The sequence below is a fragment of the Micropterus salmoides genome, unplaced genomic scaffold (genome assembly GCF_014851395.1).
Source record: "Micropterus salmoides isolate LMB-PRFRI ecotype aquatic unplaced genomic scaffold, ASM1485139v1 Ms_hic_scaffold_3, whole genome shotgun sequence".
NCBI lineage: Eukaryota > Metazoa > Chordata > Actinopteri > Centrarchiformes > Centrarchidae > Micropterus > Micropterus salmoides.
The window spans coordinates 10650535-10666946 of NW_024042261.1; the positions used below are offsets into that span (position 1 = coordinate 10650535).

A 16412-nucleotide genomic window follows, 5' to 3' on the forward strand; every position below is an offset into this window, starting at 1 on the left:
ATGTTGCTGTGTTAGTGTTAGGTGTAGTGTCAGACATTGCTTGATAGTACACCTGACCACTGCAGCTTCACTTAACACCACATATGCTTCTACACCTAACTAGGTTAGGTGGAGGGCAAGTTAGGCAGGCAGGTACACGTTTTAGGTACTAGTATGTTGATATGTTCCACCCCCTATAGCAGAGGACCATATGATATTAAAACGGTGTATGTGTGTTTCTGATTGAGAGAGGAAGAGCGGAAAAGAGAAAGAGAGAGAGGCAGCAGCTGTATGTACTGCAGCAACAAAATAATGTGATTTTGAGGTGTAGGGAAGGATCTGAAAGTAGATATTTCTTTGCATTTATGAGTCAGAGATGTATTGTTTCACATCTTGTCAATATATTCAAGCATGACTTATGAGAATCTGAGGAACAAATGGTGATGGAGAAAAGCATGTACAGATCATATGCAGCTTTTAAGAAAAAGTTGAGGTATAAGATAATAGTTAGCGTTGTTTGGAGTTTTGTCAGATTTTTACACATGTAGTCAGATGAGGTATATTCAGCAAGTGTGTAGGAGTTTTTAAAGGAAACAAAACCTGTTTTTAAATCACTGGCAAAGTAAGTGATAGAACAAATACATTCCTGTTAGTGATTAAATCTTCTAATTGATGACTAGTGACAACCTTCACATACAGTACAGGGATAATTGGAGGAGTAGCAGTGGCAGATGTTCCTCTTGCCAAAGCACGTGGACAACACTTCCCAAGTACTTTTGGTCTGGAGCTATTTTTCATGGTTTGGGCTAGAAATCTTACAGCATACAATAATATTTTAGACAATAGTGTTTCTTCCCACTTCCCACAGGAAGCCATTCCTACGTCAACATGATAATGCTTTTGTTTGGTGTGGAAAAATCAAGTTAGAGATAAACTTTTTATTAAAGAGTAAGACCCTTTTTGTTTAACCAGAAACAGACGCTCAATCGGTTAGCTAACTATGTTCCGTACTTTCGTGGTGCCTTTGCTGCATCACTTGATCGACAAGCTAACGTCCCAGTAAGGCATTTTTACAGAGGCAGCCATCAGCCTCACCTTAATCCGCAATTTTTCTATCTACTGTAAAGTAAGCCCACACTGCTTCCTCAAATTGCTATCCATCTAGCACAGCTGCCTAGTTTTTCACATTTTGAGCAAGCAAGGACAAAAACTTGTTTATAGAGGTCAACAAGACCCCCCCAACACATCCAACACCACCTGCGAGCCAAGTCCTTGTCTTATTATTTAAATCTTTCCCAGAAGAGAGGAGGCTGTTTTAGTAACACCCATGGTTTTCAAATGAGATGTTCAACAGTCAGATATGGGTGTCAAAATACTCTCTGTATGTATTGTGTTTTTAACATAATTTTTTATTCAATAGTATATGTATAATTAGGGATGTCAGTTTCAACAAATTGATTACTTAGAAAATCAGGGTTGAGAAAGAAAAAAAAATTATAACATTCTGCCCTCACTTGCCAGCTGCCACCGTTGTATCCTTGAGCAAGGCAGCCAACCCCCATCTGCTTCACTGCAAGAAACACTACAGCACTGTTGACTCTGGGAGGCTCTAATACAAACAGTGTTCAGCTCTATAAATATGAACCAGGGTAGAAGATAATGAATTTCTGTTCCCTTGATGCATCAAAGAAAAAAAATATACTTATTATGTGTACAGAAAAACAAAAGAGAAAATCAAGCTTCGATCTCAAAAGAAAACAGTGTTTCCCAGCACAGTCTTGTCATACTTTTTTAATATAATATCTTTAAATATTAAAGATTCTGTGTGTGTAGTAATTTGTGTTCCTCTAAGTTAACACCATATTTTTCATAAGCTCATGCTCCCCATCACAAAGACGATGTTGAAATATGTCCCCACTCTCTGGCTTGTCTTTACTCAAGACAAAGAGAAGCTATGAAAGCTTTAGCTCTGGTTGCACTAAATCTACAAAGTCAGCTTTGTTAAAACTACAGCCTGCCGATATAGGATTTTTGACTTTTTGATACCAATATTGATACTTGACAATGATAATAAAATGATCCAAATACATCAAGTTTTGATATTTATTTTTATATACACGTATATATATTTATATACATGTAAATGCAATGTATATAACTGACGACCCAATATAGGCCTGCCAATGTATTGGATAGGCTCCAGTCAAAACTGACCAAACGCCACACAGTATTAAATGCAGCATACTGTCTGACTGGCTGAGTTTCTCTCTGATGGACTTGTTTGCAGTGTAAAGTTAAAATGCTACATGTAATAAAAATGCCTATCTTAAGAATTGATTTGGAGTACAGAAGTGAACTTTTCTGCGGCGCAAGGTGTGGCTTGTTATGCAGCAGAAAGCGGCCTCTCCTCCGAGGGTGTTCCCTGGCTAAGAGCTTGGTGTGGGGCCCCTCCACTCTCAGAGACAGATGTTAGGGCTGGGCTCGGCCATCCACTCTCACCATAATGAGAACTCAAGGGGGCCCAGGACCACACATACACACACACAAACATACACATAAACACACACCCCTACACACACACCAGACCACTCGTGCACGTGCTTGAACACACACACAACACCATACCTTACCATGCTTCTCCACATTCACACATTCGAATTCAGAAAAACAAACACACACACACACACACACACACACACACTCACAGACACACACATAACCCCAACACAACATGAGAACCAAACAGTGAGAAGCAGGAGTGGATTCATGATTTAATAATGATGTGCTGGTTAGAAAAATGAGTGACCTTCACTCACACACACACACTCACACAGAGGCATCCATGTTAACATAGCGTCTCCAAGTGACAAGATATTCAAATAGAGGGCGGAGAGAGCTGAGGAGAGGTGGGGGGCAGACAGAAATGGCTTGAGAGAAAGTGTGTGTGTCTTCTGCTAACCATTTATTTTAGTGTGTAATGAATGAACATAGCACCTTAATTATTCATCACCTATAGCTTCTAGCCAGTGATGTCCGAATATGTATATTAGTGTGCATGCAAGAGACAAATGACAATAAATCATGAAAAAAAATGTAATTATAATTGCGCACATTTTCTTGTTTGATATGTATAAGTCTATATTGCATGTTTTAGCTTTAGCTATTGCTTTACTCTCACACATTCTATTCAGGGAGTCTGGCCTTGATAAAGCAAAGCCAACCTAATGGAGTCAACTAAAACAGAATTCAGATTAAAATTTTAGTTTTTAAATGCCCTTAACCCAATGCCTTTCCAAAAGGAGAATCTCCATGGGGTCCTGGTGAAAGAAGCAGAAACTGAAAGAGAATGGGGAGAGAATGATCCCGAGGGAAGGAGAGAACAGTGTGATAAGACCTGGCTAAGCCTTGCCGTCAGTAATTACCTCCACGCTAATGCTACACCAGGAAAACCCAGCGGGAGCATGGAAAAATATGAGGACAAGAGATTGAAAAAACATTAAAGAAAGAGGAGAGATTGAATTTGGGATAGTATTGGCTCCAAGATTAGACAAAGACAGACAAGGAAAAGACATGGATATGGGTAAGATGGAGCGAGATAGACTAGACAATGAACAAGGGGGAGTGAAAGCATGCAAAGTGATGGGAGGAGCAGGTACACTGTGACCCAGATCCTCCTCCTGGTAACACAGGGGGAGCTGCTACAGCCAGACTGCTGTCTGCCGCAGGACCAGAGCAAAGGATGACGAGATACAGGAAACAAATATGAGCTAAAGCAGCAGCTACAGCGCAACAGCTGGACTAAATCACAATAAACATGCGGGTACATGCAGGTTTGAAAAGCAATCAAATTGTAACAAATTGTTTATTCGTTTGTTTTTTGCTAACTGGGCTTATATAAGAGCTGACAGGTACTCAGCGCGCTCTCTCTCTCTCTCTCTACTCTCTCTTCCTGGGGAGGGAGAACCTTGGTGATTTCTCCCTAAACACACAGGGACAAATGAGGCCCTGAGCGTCCCGTTAAAAAATGAAACAAGCCAGCAGAGAGTTCATGTCCCTCAGGACATGACCTAGAGGCAGGTAAACACACAGGCACACACAGACTTATACACACACATTTGGGCATGCAATTACCGAGCCTGTGCAACAGCCACAGGGAACTGCACCTTTGCACAGTGGAAAGGAGGACTTTGCAGAGTGTGCCACAATGTGTGTGTGTGTGTGGTGTGTGGTGGGTGTGTTCCTGTGGTGTGTGGTGTGTGGTGTGTAGGTGTGTGGATGTGTGTGTGTGCTTCTGGCGTGTGTGTGTGTGTGTGTGTGTGTGTGTGTGTGTGTGTGTGTGTGTCAGTGGCCCAGTTACAGTGGAAGGATAAAATTGCTGCATCCGTGACAGCTCTTCCAGACAAAGATGGTCCCACCTGTTCATTTCAAATGCTCCACCTGTGCATGTGTGTTTGTGCATTCGTGTGTATGTGTGAGCAAACAATCGCTACAGATGTCTTGGAATGAAGGACACTATATTACATTGACATATTTCTGATTGTATAGTTTAGAGGCATCGCCTTTCATAAGTCATAACACACACACGGTGCACACACTTCTCCATAAACTCATCACAAAGCCGCAGGATTCACAGATCATTGTGCCGAGACTTCTATAGCAGGTTGAAAATATGGCTGAGCAGCCGGTACATGAGAATCGTTGGCCACAACTCAATACTCTTCAGACTGTTGGAACACTTTTTATTTTTAGATACTTTATGGTTCTTGGCTCTGTGGCCCTGACACTAGCAAGAGTCAGGGACACACACAGAGAGAACACACACTGACTTCCATAATTGTGTATTCTCAATTAGTACTTCAAGTTTAAAGCCCTAAAAAACCTGGTGTCAATGTGGAGGTTTTTACTGAATAAACAGTTACGTTTATATTCAGTGTTGTTCACCAAAACACATTGAGTGTGTGCGTCAGGTGATTCCTTCCCCATAAAACATATTTTAAATCATGCAATGTTTGTATCCATGTTTGCTGGCTTCTTCTTCACTGCCGTTGTTGGTGCATTGCTAGGTTTCTTTGGCTGTTACCGCCACCAACTGTCAGTCAGCAGAATAGTGTGGAACCTGCAGGAAGGTGTGTCCAAGTATGTGGATGTATACCATAGATGTACACTCAACGTCCACTTTATTAGGTACACCTGTTCAATTGATGGTCAAAGTAAACAGCTAATAAGCCAATCACATGGCAGCAACTCAGTGCATTTAGGTATGAAGACGTGGTCAAGACAACTTGCTGAAGTTCAACCCGAGCCTCAGAATGGGGAAGAAAGGGGATTTAAGTGACTTTGAACGTGGCATAGTTGTTGGTGACAAACTACTGATCTACTGGGATTTTCATGCACAACCATCTCCAGGGTTTACAGAGAACAGTCCGAAAAAGAAAAAATATCCCGTGAGCGGCAGTTGTGTGGACGAAAATGCCTTGTTGATGTCAGAGGTCAGAGGAGAATGGGCAGGCTGGTTCAAAATGACAGAAAGGCAACAGTAACTCAAATCATTACAACCAAGGTATGCAGAATACCATCTCTGAACGCACAACACATCAAAGCTTGAAGCAGATGGGCTACAGCAGCAGAAGACCACACCGGGTGCCACTCCTGTCAGTTCAGAGCAGAAAAATGAGGCTACGATTCACACAGGGACACCAAAAGGGGACAATAGAAGACTGGAAAAAGGTTGCCCGGTCTGATGAATCTCGATTTCAGCTGTGAGATTCAGATGGTAGGGTCAGAATTTGGCCTAAACAACATGAAAGCATGGATCCATCCTGCCTTGTATCAACGGTTCAGGCTGCTGGTGGTGTGGGGGATATTTTCTTGGCACACTTTGGACCCCTTTGTACCAACTGAGCATCGTTTACACGCGACAGCCTACCTCTGTATTGTTGCTGACCATGTCCATCCCTTTATGACCACAGTGTACCCATCTTTTGATGGCTACTTCCAGCAGGATAATGCTCCATGTCACACAGCTCAAATCATCTGAAACTGGTTTCTTGAACATGACGATGAGTTCACTGTACTCCAATGGCCTCCACAGTCACCAGATCTAAATTCAATAGAGCACCTTTGAGATGTGGTGGAACAGGAGATTCGCATCATGGATGTGCAGCTGACAAATCTGCAAGCCCGTTCTCATCTCCAATACCAACGCTTTCAGAAAAAGTGACAAAACGTAGTTATTTGACGCTTCTCTATGAGACGCTCTGGGGCGTCCTGTACAGACTGAAAGTGCTAGTTAGCTAGCGATAGCTAGCTAGCTACGTTCGTGATAAAGGTGTTGACAGCCCCCCGAAGCCCCTACCCTTACCATAACCATCAGAAATGTTAGTACCTAAACCGAAGTCACTGACTTTATGCATGTCGACCAGCTAAACCTACAGCTGCGCTGTTTTTGGGACTTGTAGTCTTCAGCCACAGATGACTTCAAACGTGTCATCACTTTAGACAATGTACTAAAGCTTCCTCTGCTCCCTCTGGAGCCTCAAAAGTTCCATCCACTTTAATGCAATTATTTAATGTGAAATAACACAAACTGTTCTAACTTTGGAATAAAACGTGTGTCATTCATAGTACGAAACTGGTTGTAAAAACAGGTTTTCAGGGCCTTTAAATTAGTGAGACTATGCCATCCTCTAGTCTTACATTAACGTTATGTCCCAGTATGTAGGAGCTCAATTTTAAAACATTACTGCTTAGCATCATCATTGAAATGCTGCACATTTCCTGGCCATTTTCACCCGTCCATCTGTCACTCATCAATCACCGCTCATCCTTATCATAGCTGTGACAGCCTGTCAGGTCCCTGGTGTGTTCTCACATATCTCCACCCCTCCAATATTCTTGAACAGTGGTGTATGCAAATGCCCACTTGCACTGAAGCACGAGCTAATAAAAAGACAAAATCGTTCCAGTAGGTCTGCTTTCAGCATAACAGATAGCTCCATTGCTGCAATTTCTTGCTGAGTGACATTGGCTCCTTTCGGGACCAAGGACAACGCCAGACACTCGCTTCACATCTACTTGTGTATAACTCGTCTGTGGTCTCAACTTACAGAGAGCATGCAGTTCTGAAGGAGAAAACCAACAACACTGCCATCATCAGTGATGCAGCTTTCAAAGCCTTTATAATAATCGAAGATGCATCAACACCTAATTAAATATACATGGTCTTGATAAGTGTATTAATCAGGACTAAATGTTTGGCACCCATCTCTTGTTGCTTTAGAAATACATAATAACTCATATTTCAGTGGACATGAAAAGAAATTAGCGGTGGTTTGATAGATTATGTAGGTAAACAGACATTAGCCAGGCAGACCTTGTCTCCAATCACTACCATATAATAACCAGCGCAGAAGGGTGACAGACTTTGTAGCATCTGCTTGCAAGCTGGACTAATGCCAGGGGAGCTGACTCTAGTATTGTAACTCACAACAACCAGCACTAAATAACATGACTTTTTATCAGGGCCATAGCTGTGGACCTTCGGCTGATGGAGTTTTAACTGCAAAAAAGGTCCTGAGTACTATTATATATGGTATGGTATATATGGTTATGTTTTTATGTAAGGAGTCCTTAGGAAAGCTACAGCATGTGTTTTGTTATTTAATTATACCTATAGACCCAAACACAAATGTTTGGGTCTATAGGTATAAGCTCTGCCAGCTCCTGTTCAGCCTGTAAGTGGCTAGCATATGGGATGACAACTGTTGCGTTCATGGGGAAATGGAGAGATTAATTGAAATTTAGAACAGACATGCGAGCGATGAGCACTTAACACAATCATCAAGGCAAAATCACACAGGGACCATTTGTGTAGTGTGTATTTGTGTTCTTCCGTGTTTGTGCCGGGCTTTAGACTAATGAAGGAAATAAAAATAAACGCTTGATTAATGTGTGTGTGGGCAGACAAATACCTGTGGATAATCATCAGCCTTGCAAACCATTAACAAACACATTTTCTAATGGGGTTATGTGTGTAGACTGACAATGACGAGTGTGTGTTGCTGCTCGCAGTGCTCAAACAGGCAACTAACCATGCAGGTGTCATGGTTGAATTCTTTCCTTGTTCAGACTTCCATAAAATTAAATAAATAACCATTATCAGGTTTGTAGGAACCAAACACTGAGCTACAGAAGAATGAAAGTCTCTACTTCTTGAGTACGTAGTAGTGTATTATATAGATTGCAGAAAGTGCAATACAAATCTGTAATACAAAGCATTTTGATTCACAATGCACGACACGTCTCCTGAAACTTGCCCCTACTTTCTGGCATCAGCTTCCGGTATCGATGCTCTCTTCGCCATTTTATGAAGGTTAAAGAAATAGCCCCAGTGCCTCACATCATCTCAAACTATTCCTTTAACTACATGTTTATTATGCCAGCATGCCACTGTGCATAGTAGGATAATTGCATGTAGAGAATCTGTATGTCACAACATAGTGTAGATTGTAATTTGTCAGGACTGATTATATACAATTTAGAACACAGTGACCAATAAAATAATAATAGTTTTTCCCACCTCTCACCCAATGTGTGCTGGGAAATGCTCCAGCCCCCTGCAAACCTGTACAGGATAAGAATGTCTAGTTTATGTCTGGATACCTAGATGATCATTTTCAATAAAAAATAGGAACCAGACAATATTAACAATATACAAACAAGTCACACAAAGTGAATGCTAACACTGAAAGCAGAGAGCTGTCTATAGGTTACTCAGCCACTCTTCTGGTCTGTCTGCAAGTCCATAATGAAAGTCTGCACTTAACTCTGAGAGCTCCACTTGGCAAATGTGAAGATTCATGAGTCGCAGCGACAAATATCTGCAGATTTCTCTCCCTTTCTCCTCTGACTCGTCCTCTAACTCTCACCATCTTCTCCCTCTGATTATTTCCTCTGAGGTCAGCTAGACCCAGCTGGTGAAGAGGGACAGGTCTCTATCCGTCTGTGTAACCCTTTGCGACTCATCAGTGTGTGTGTATGTGTGCGTGTCTCACGTTTGTCATCACCCCACGCTGAAAACCAGAAGTGAGTCCACTGGTGAGATTGCACCGGAGGTAAGTGATTGGAGGAAAACAGGAGCAAATGGAGGAGAGGAGGACTGAAGTGGAGCCAGTAGGAGTCATTTGAAAATCCTGGAGAGCTCTTGGCTTTGGCTGTGTGTGTGTGTGTGTGTGTGTGTGTGTGTGTGTGTGTGTGTGTGTGTGTGTGTGTGTTTGTGTGTGTCTGTGTGTGTGCATGCGTGTGTGTGTGTGTATATAAGTGGTGTCTTTTCCACGCACTGTAGACCATGAGTGCAAATCACCACAGGGGCATGGTGAGAGTCCGGCAAGACACTTAAAACATTAAAACAAACTTGATTATCTTGAAGAAGTGGCGACTAAGTGTAGCACTGCAGTGAGACACACACACACACACAAAGACATGCAGTTGTGGACATACAGCATCATAACATAATGATTTCTAGAAAGTCCAAGTGAGATGAAAGTAACTGTATATATTAATCTAATTCAATGATTTTTACCTATGAAACAAAGACCATGTAACTTTAGAAAAAAGAAATAAACAGCCCAAAGCATGTGGTCACCTGTCTAATATATTTCTGTTAGCTATTAGATTTTGTAACTGTGGTCCACTGACAACTTTCATGTACAGTAATGGGATAATTATAGGAGTAGCAGTGGGAGAACGTATGTGGAAAACCCTGTCCTTATACTTTTGTAGACTTTCAGTCTGGGTCTGGTTTCCATGGTTTGGGCTCAGCCCCTTTGTACCGGGAATTCTTAATGTAAAAGCATACAGGGACATTTTGGACAATAGAGTACGTCTAGCAGTTTGGGGAAGGCCCCTTTCCTGTTTCAACATATCAGTGCCTCTGCGCATAAGGCCAGGTCCATAAAAAGCAAAACACCAACTGTCTTAATATCCAACATCAGTGTTGGGAGAAAACCCTTGCAGCCAGGTTCCAAAATCTGATGGAAAGCCTGAAACCAGAACAGTGGAGGCTGGTAAAGCAGCAGATTAATGGCCATGGTTTTAGAAAGAGAGGCTCAACAATCACATATAGGGAGTAGTGTTTGGGTGTCCACATACTTTTGACCATGTAGTGTAGCACGTTCATTCTCTTCAAATGAAAATTATAACTCATAAGCCACTGTTCAGCAAAAGTAGGCTCACTATACCAGTGTCCTAAAACATGAATTAAAAAGTTTAACTTGTGTCCTCTAACATGCACCATTGATCAATTAAATAAATTTGTGAGGTTTCTGGAATAGCCTTACTTAGTCTGGTATCAACAATGTATGGTGGCCACTGTTAACTAACTTTAGATAGATGCTCTTGTTATACTAAGTTTAGTATTTACAAGTCATTGCCACTTGTGACAACAGTGGACATGCATAGTTCAGCAAAAATACACTCGCTAAATTAGTAGGCTAAAACATCTACTTAGATTTTAAGCTAACAGAGATTTGAAGTTCTCAGAAAATCTGTGTCATCTGTTATTAAACAGCATGTAATATGATTAAATGCAGTCACTAAAAGGACTAAATGAATTTTGGCGAGAGAGTCTTTTTATCTGTTGTTTCCAAGGTCAAGAATTAACATCATCATTTTTTTTCTCTTTTACTCCCTATCTTTTTTTTTTTCATTTTCTTCCTTGTTTTGTAAGTTATTTCCCTTCCCTTTTCAGCCGTTTCCTCTCTCTCCAAACACACCTCAAAAAGACATTTATTCTGCAAAACCCACTCTGGCCTTGCCGCTGATCAAACTCTCTCTCTCTCCATTTCTCTCTCACACTCACACACTTTGTAGGGCAAATCAATGGGCCTTGGCTGTCTGAATATCTGCTGCCAAGTACGGTCAGCTGTGACCACTCCAAGACACCAAAAATAAATAAATAAATAAAGGAAGAGAATGATGAGACACCCACTCACTGCAAGGTGCTCACGGTGTTCAGTCAGTATCTGCTGAACTACATGCTCACACACACACAGTGACCCCCCCCCCCCCCCCCCGCCGTCGCCGCCGCCTCCCACACACACACACACACACACACACACACATCTAAAAAGACAATAGAGGTGGAAGAGACACAAATACCAGAGGTAGAAAAAACAGTGCTGTATATAGAGTAAAGATGGAGGAAGATGTGTGTGTATAGGGATCTGTGGAATAAGTTAGATAAGCACACTAAGATCTTATAGAAGCTTTTAGGGACAAAACTTACTTGGATTTGTGACTTTCTGTGTATGTTTACAAGGAGACACCAAACACACACTCAACACTACTTAACACTCTTCCTGTACTTAACAATAAGGCAGAAAGGAAAAGCTTGATTTCTTATTAACACTGAAAACAGGATTTGTTCACTAAAAAGCTCAGTTCAGGTTCAATATGCTGTAAGGAGCTGTGTGATGCAGAGGCTTGCTGCAGAGCTTCATTTTGATCTAGTATCAGTAATCGCAGGATCACAGGAACCCTCCGTCTCCTCCTTGTTTGAAGACGATTGCTTAAACTTATCCCCCCTGACTCACTCGCTCTATCTTTTGTCTCTGATGGCTGTAGAACTGCGCTTGGATCAGTGGACTGGCGCCCCTCCATTGCCGTTGCCACTAAGCCCTCCTACCTCTCAAATGGTGCAGGGCTGTACTGAGATCAGCTAAGCTTTGAAAACGGACGACAAAGCAAGTGTTGGAAAAAAAAAATCTGTGATGTTCCTCCATGTCGCTGAGCCCTGCTTCCCCTGGCCGTGGCGAGGCCGGGTAGGATTTCATCCTGTGTCACAGCTTCGTTGGAGGATTTATAGAGTGCTCCCATAATGCACTTCCTCTCTCCAAAGGGGGGGACATAAATCTGGTAGTGTTTTTTTGTCACCCCCCTTTTTTATTTGCTAATGGGATCCTCAAATGACTATCCTCTTGGCTTTCTTTATCCCTTGTACGCACACACAAAAGCCCCGACTTACACACCCAGGCACACATACAGAAGCCCTATATAGAAAACCTTAAATTATAAGACCAACTATCCTTTCAATTAATCCTGCAACTTCACACGCAGACATCAGACTATAGCCACAGCCTGAAGCTTGTTACCAAGAGGCCTCTTCCAAAGGCTGCATATTACATTCTAACTGTTTGCATGTTTACTGAAAAATGTACAGTGTGTTTATCTGGATATAATAAAGCAGCAAAGAGGTTCCACCAACAAAGAGTCACACAGTGGGTAGCTGAATTAAAATATAGTGTGCTGGTAATGAGCTATCTAAATTCAGAGTTCATATTGCTTGGAATTACACAAAAGCAGGGCTCCGGGCAGCAATGGCAAAAACTCTATAGCTCTTTCTGCTTCGCTGCCAGAAGATTCTCCTTGTCGAGCGGCGACACGGTCGGTCCCAGTGAAATCGTTTGAGCCACAGCATGTATCTGCGAATGCAATAATTCCTTTGTAAACGACATCACCTCCTCGCCCATTTTTGCATACTTGGCGGCTGTCAACATGTTGGCTGCACTCTATCACTCTCCCCGTGCATATACAGGCAATCCCACGCACGCATGCATGCACGCACGCACGCACACACGCCAAAGGGATGTTAGCTCGTCAAGCTCTGATTACTGACAACTCTGAAACACATACTAAGTAGATGCACACACATTTAGAGACACACGGTACTCTAAGTCTGAATGGATGATTCGAGGGTACCGGTGATTAAAGGGAGTTGCACGTCCACGCTTTCCTGAAATGAAACAGAGGCTAAACAGAAAATGACAGCAGTGGCGGTGCTTCAAAGTTATCTGGAAAACAGGTTCGCAAATGGGTGCTACGGAGGCGGATCCTTTGCCACACTTGACACAAATACACTATTTCAGTTGTCATTTCAAAACGGAAACAGAGAGACTGATTCAGGGGGAAAAAACGGACAATAATTTAGGCTGGTTGCTTCTTATGGGTTCTGCTTCCTGCCAACTGTGACAGGAAACGGGAAAGGCAGCGATGGTTAGTGTAGCAACAGATCCTGGAGACGATAGACTCTTATTTTCTCCAGGATTTAACTGCACTGTACAGAGACCCTGGGGAATCAATTAGAACTATGGTGTGCTTAGTTTGTCAACCCCAATTGACTTGCCAGTAATTTTGTTTACTTCACAGTCATGCTCTGGATACAAAAAAATAATAAGTTCTTCTTTACAATGCAACGATCCTGTTATTTCCTGTTCTATTACATATATGAACTTATCAAGTTAATACATGATATCCCCAAACGGGTAACAAACTGTCCTGCCTGTGTGAGCACAGCATAGTCACCCCATTGTTGCTTGCAAGTAAATCCTATTAAAATGAAAGTGCATATGAGGCAAAAGATTGACCTCTGGGCCAGGCCACAGTCTGAAGCAGGTCTATTAGCATATGTTTTCCCTCCACACATAACAAAGATTGCAGCTGCAGCCAGCCAGCCGACCAGCAGGGAGGCCCTTCGTGTGTCAGGACTCAGGAGGCAAGGAGGATAAACAACTTATCACACTTGTGGTGTCTCTTGGCTGCCAAACGAAACTGACAGGTGTCACCTTGTTATTTCACTGCATAAAAGCCAGCATCGGTCTACAGGGAGTTGATTAGCACGAACCTGTTGCCGCATTTACCCGCTTACCTACGGCACATGCCAAGCTCACTGGAGAATTGAGCGGTCCCACTGCAATGGGGATACTGATAGACTTAAATTTAGCTCAGCTGTGAAGCAAAACTGCCAGCAGTATGGCAGACATTTATGACATCTGGATGTCATTATCAAATATCTGTGGCTTGGGGGATTATTTGTCGTGTTATTTGGAATTTTAATGAGCTAATTTGAATTAATAAAATAAAATTAGCCTGTTGATAAATCCCACCGATGGTAATTTACATATGCATGTAAAGCAAGTGATTTCAGATGGCTTGATCAGAATTTTAAAGGTAAATTTGCAAAATGTACTAATTACAAGTGCAAACTCTCACAACAAATATCCCCAAATTCCTGTAGGTAAATCTCGATGCTGTCATTTTGCCTCTGGAGGAAGTCTGCATTCACAGTCATTGCAGTAATTGCAGATTTGTTTCTTAAGGATATAATCACCTTTAGTATTTCTTTTAGCATTGGGATTGATACTCATGCTTTCAAATCTGGACTTCGCTGTCCAGAAGTGAGTTGTGTGAATTCTGTTTAACACGGGTGTTGTCTTTAAAGCCACAGTATGCTATTTATGGGCCACATGTGCACTAATAACACCACTGTTTTAATTTAAAATATGCTCAAAGGTATTGGAAGACCCTAAACGCTACTTCTTTGCAGGTTTTGACACATAACTTTACATAGTAGGCTATGTACTCCGCTTTCCTCTTACCTTCCTTCACCTATCAGCTACAAACAAACCTTAACAGGAAAGACCATGTTCTTCTGCATCCAGCCCATTATATAGTTGCAACAAATGAGAAGAGGATGCTATGACAACAAAACTGCAAGTCCTCTCAATCAATATTATAGTAATGCCTGATGAGATTAACCTCCAAAATAGGCTATAATAAGGTCATGGAAAGCTCAGTATTGAGTACAACAGAAACTCCCTCAATCTCAATAGAACTGCAGCATGGATACCATAGAAGATAAAACAAATAACCTCAAGTGCTATTAGGGGCTGTAGCCTAATTATTAAGTGCCCGGTCTCCACAAGTCCTAAGAGGAATACTGCAGGAAAATAACAGTCATCTTCTGGAGGAAAAAACATCAATCACATAGACAGACTGTTATCAGCGCTTTAGCAATCTGTAAGCAGTCTGTTTAAGATGGACATTTCTCTGCATCCACACACAGCCTCTCCGGCCATGTCCACCTATAATAAAGCCGTAGCGCACTCGCAGATGCCCACTCCACAGAGCAAGCAAGTTGCCCTTCACCTACCGTACCTTTGGTGTGAGCAGCGCTCAACCCCAGAGCCACTACAGCCAACACGCCGGCTATTCTCAGCATCTTCTCGGTGGAGATTCAGCCCCGGGAAGGAGAGGGACTACGGCGACCTCTTTCCTCTTCTCTTTTCTCTTCTTTATTTCTGTCTGTCTGTCTTTCTTTCTATCTTTCTTACTCTCTTTTTCCTCTCTCTCTTTCTCTCTTTATTTCCTTCTCCTTTCCGCCTTCTCCCTTTTACTCAACGCCTGAGGTTCTCTCCTCTCTCTTTCAGCAGAATGTGGAAACACTTCACTGATATGTGGGACAAGACAGGCAGCGTGGAGTAGAAGGACACCGGGTGCCCGCAAAGCACCTTGCCGCACAGCACCGCGCGCGTCGACCGCAGGTTATGTGGACGGTTGAAGCAGCAACTAAAGTGGTTTCTGCTGAGACGGGACCGGAGAGCAGCGCACCCCGGGACGAGACCGAGCGACGTCACAGGGAGGAGAGAGATGGATTCAGGCCCTCCCCTATCATCTCCGCCCATCTCCTATCTATGGAGCATCCCAACCTACTCCACTCCACTCCAGCCTGCCACGCTGAGGAGGGATCCATGTAAACTATCGTTTGGAAAGCGTTGACCATCTTGTTTAATTGATTCCATAAACCTAAAAACAGAACACGTGACATTCAAACAATTAGCATATGCATGCTTATAATAACACTATTAATCTTAAAATGCCATTACAATGCCATAATAAACTCAATATCGATCACTTGTGCATATAACAAAACTATAATTACAATGTAGAAATGAAAATGCCATACAATTAAGTCACTGTAAACTCACTATGTTTTAAATACATGTTTTTGTCACCTGCCTGAGGATCAGTTTGTATTACTAACATATCACCCTAATAATAATAATAATAATAATAATAATAATAATAATAAGCCCAATGTAGGATATCTTGACAGATATCTGAACATTTTGTTTTTTCTACTTTAAAATTCACCTTTTTTGGTTCACCAAATAAACAAAAACATTTCTGAATATTTTGCAGCTGCTTATCAACGAGATATTCCTGGACTAAAGGATAGGCTATCAGTTTAGCTTGAGGACTTAAAGTTTGAATTTCTAAGAAAACGGGGGAAGGATAGATAGACATACTTTAATATAAGGGCATGGTAAGACATTTACCCCAGTATTCTCCTTATCATAGAGAAAGACTGCTGTTTAAATGTCAAATATTCTCATTTCTTCCTGCACTAAAATTAAATATCTCTGAGTGACGTGGCTCATTTTGCCGGAGAGAATGTTCACATGTTTCACAGGGGGAAATAAATCCTTATTTTACTCTTTCAGTTTGTCTGTAAGGTGTGTGTGGCATGTGTGTGGGTGTGTGCACGAGTATTTGTTTTTTTTTTGGTCATGCCGGGCAGTAGGATTAATAATAACTTT

General features: G+C 41.9%; 1 protein-coding gene across 1 annotated transcript in view; it reads right to left on the reverse strand.

Moving 5' to 3' along the window:
* The window catches only part of LOC119883318 (calsyntenin-2-like), a 277990-nt gene extending 262280 nt beyond the window's left edge, over positions 1-15710 (reverse strand). Inside the window, exon 1 of the mRNA XM_038693908.1 lies at positions 14971-15710. Coding sequence (XP_038549836.1) covers positions 14971-15034 — 64 coding nt within the window. The 5' untranslated portion in view covers positions 15035-15710. The remainder of the gene's footprint in view (positions 1-14970) is intronic.
* Positions 15711-16412: the final 702 nt, after the last annotated feature.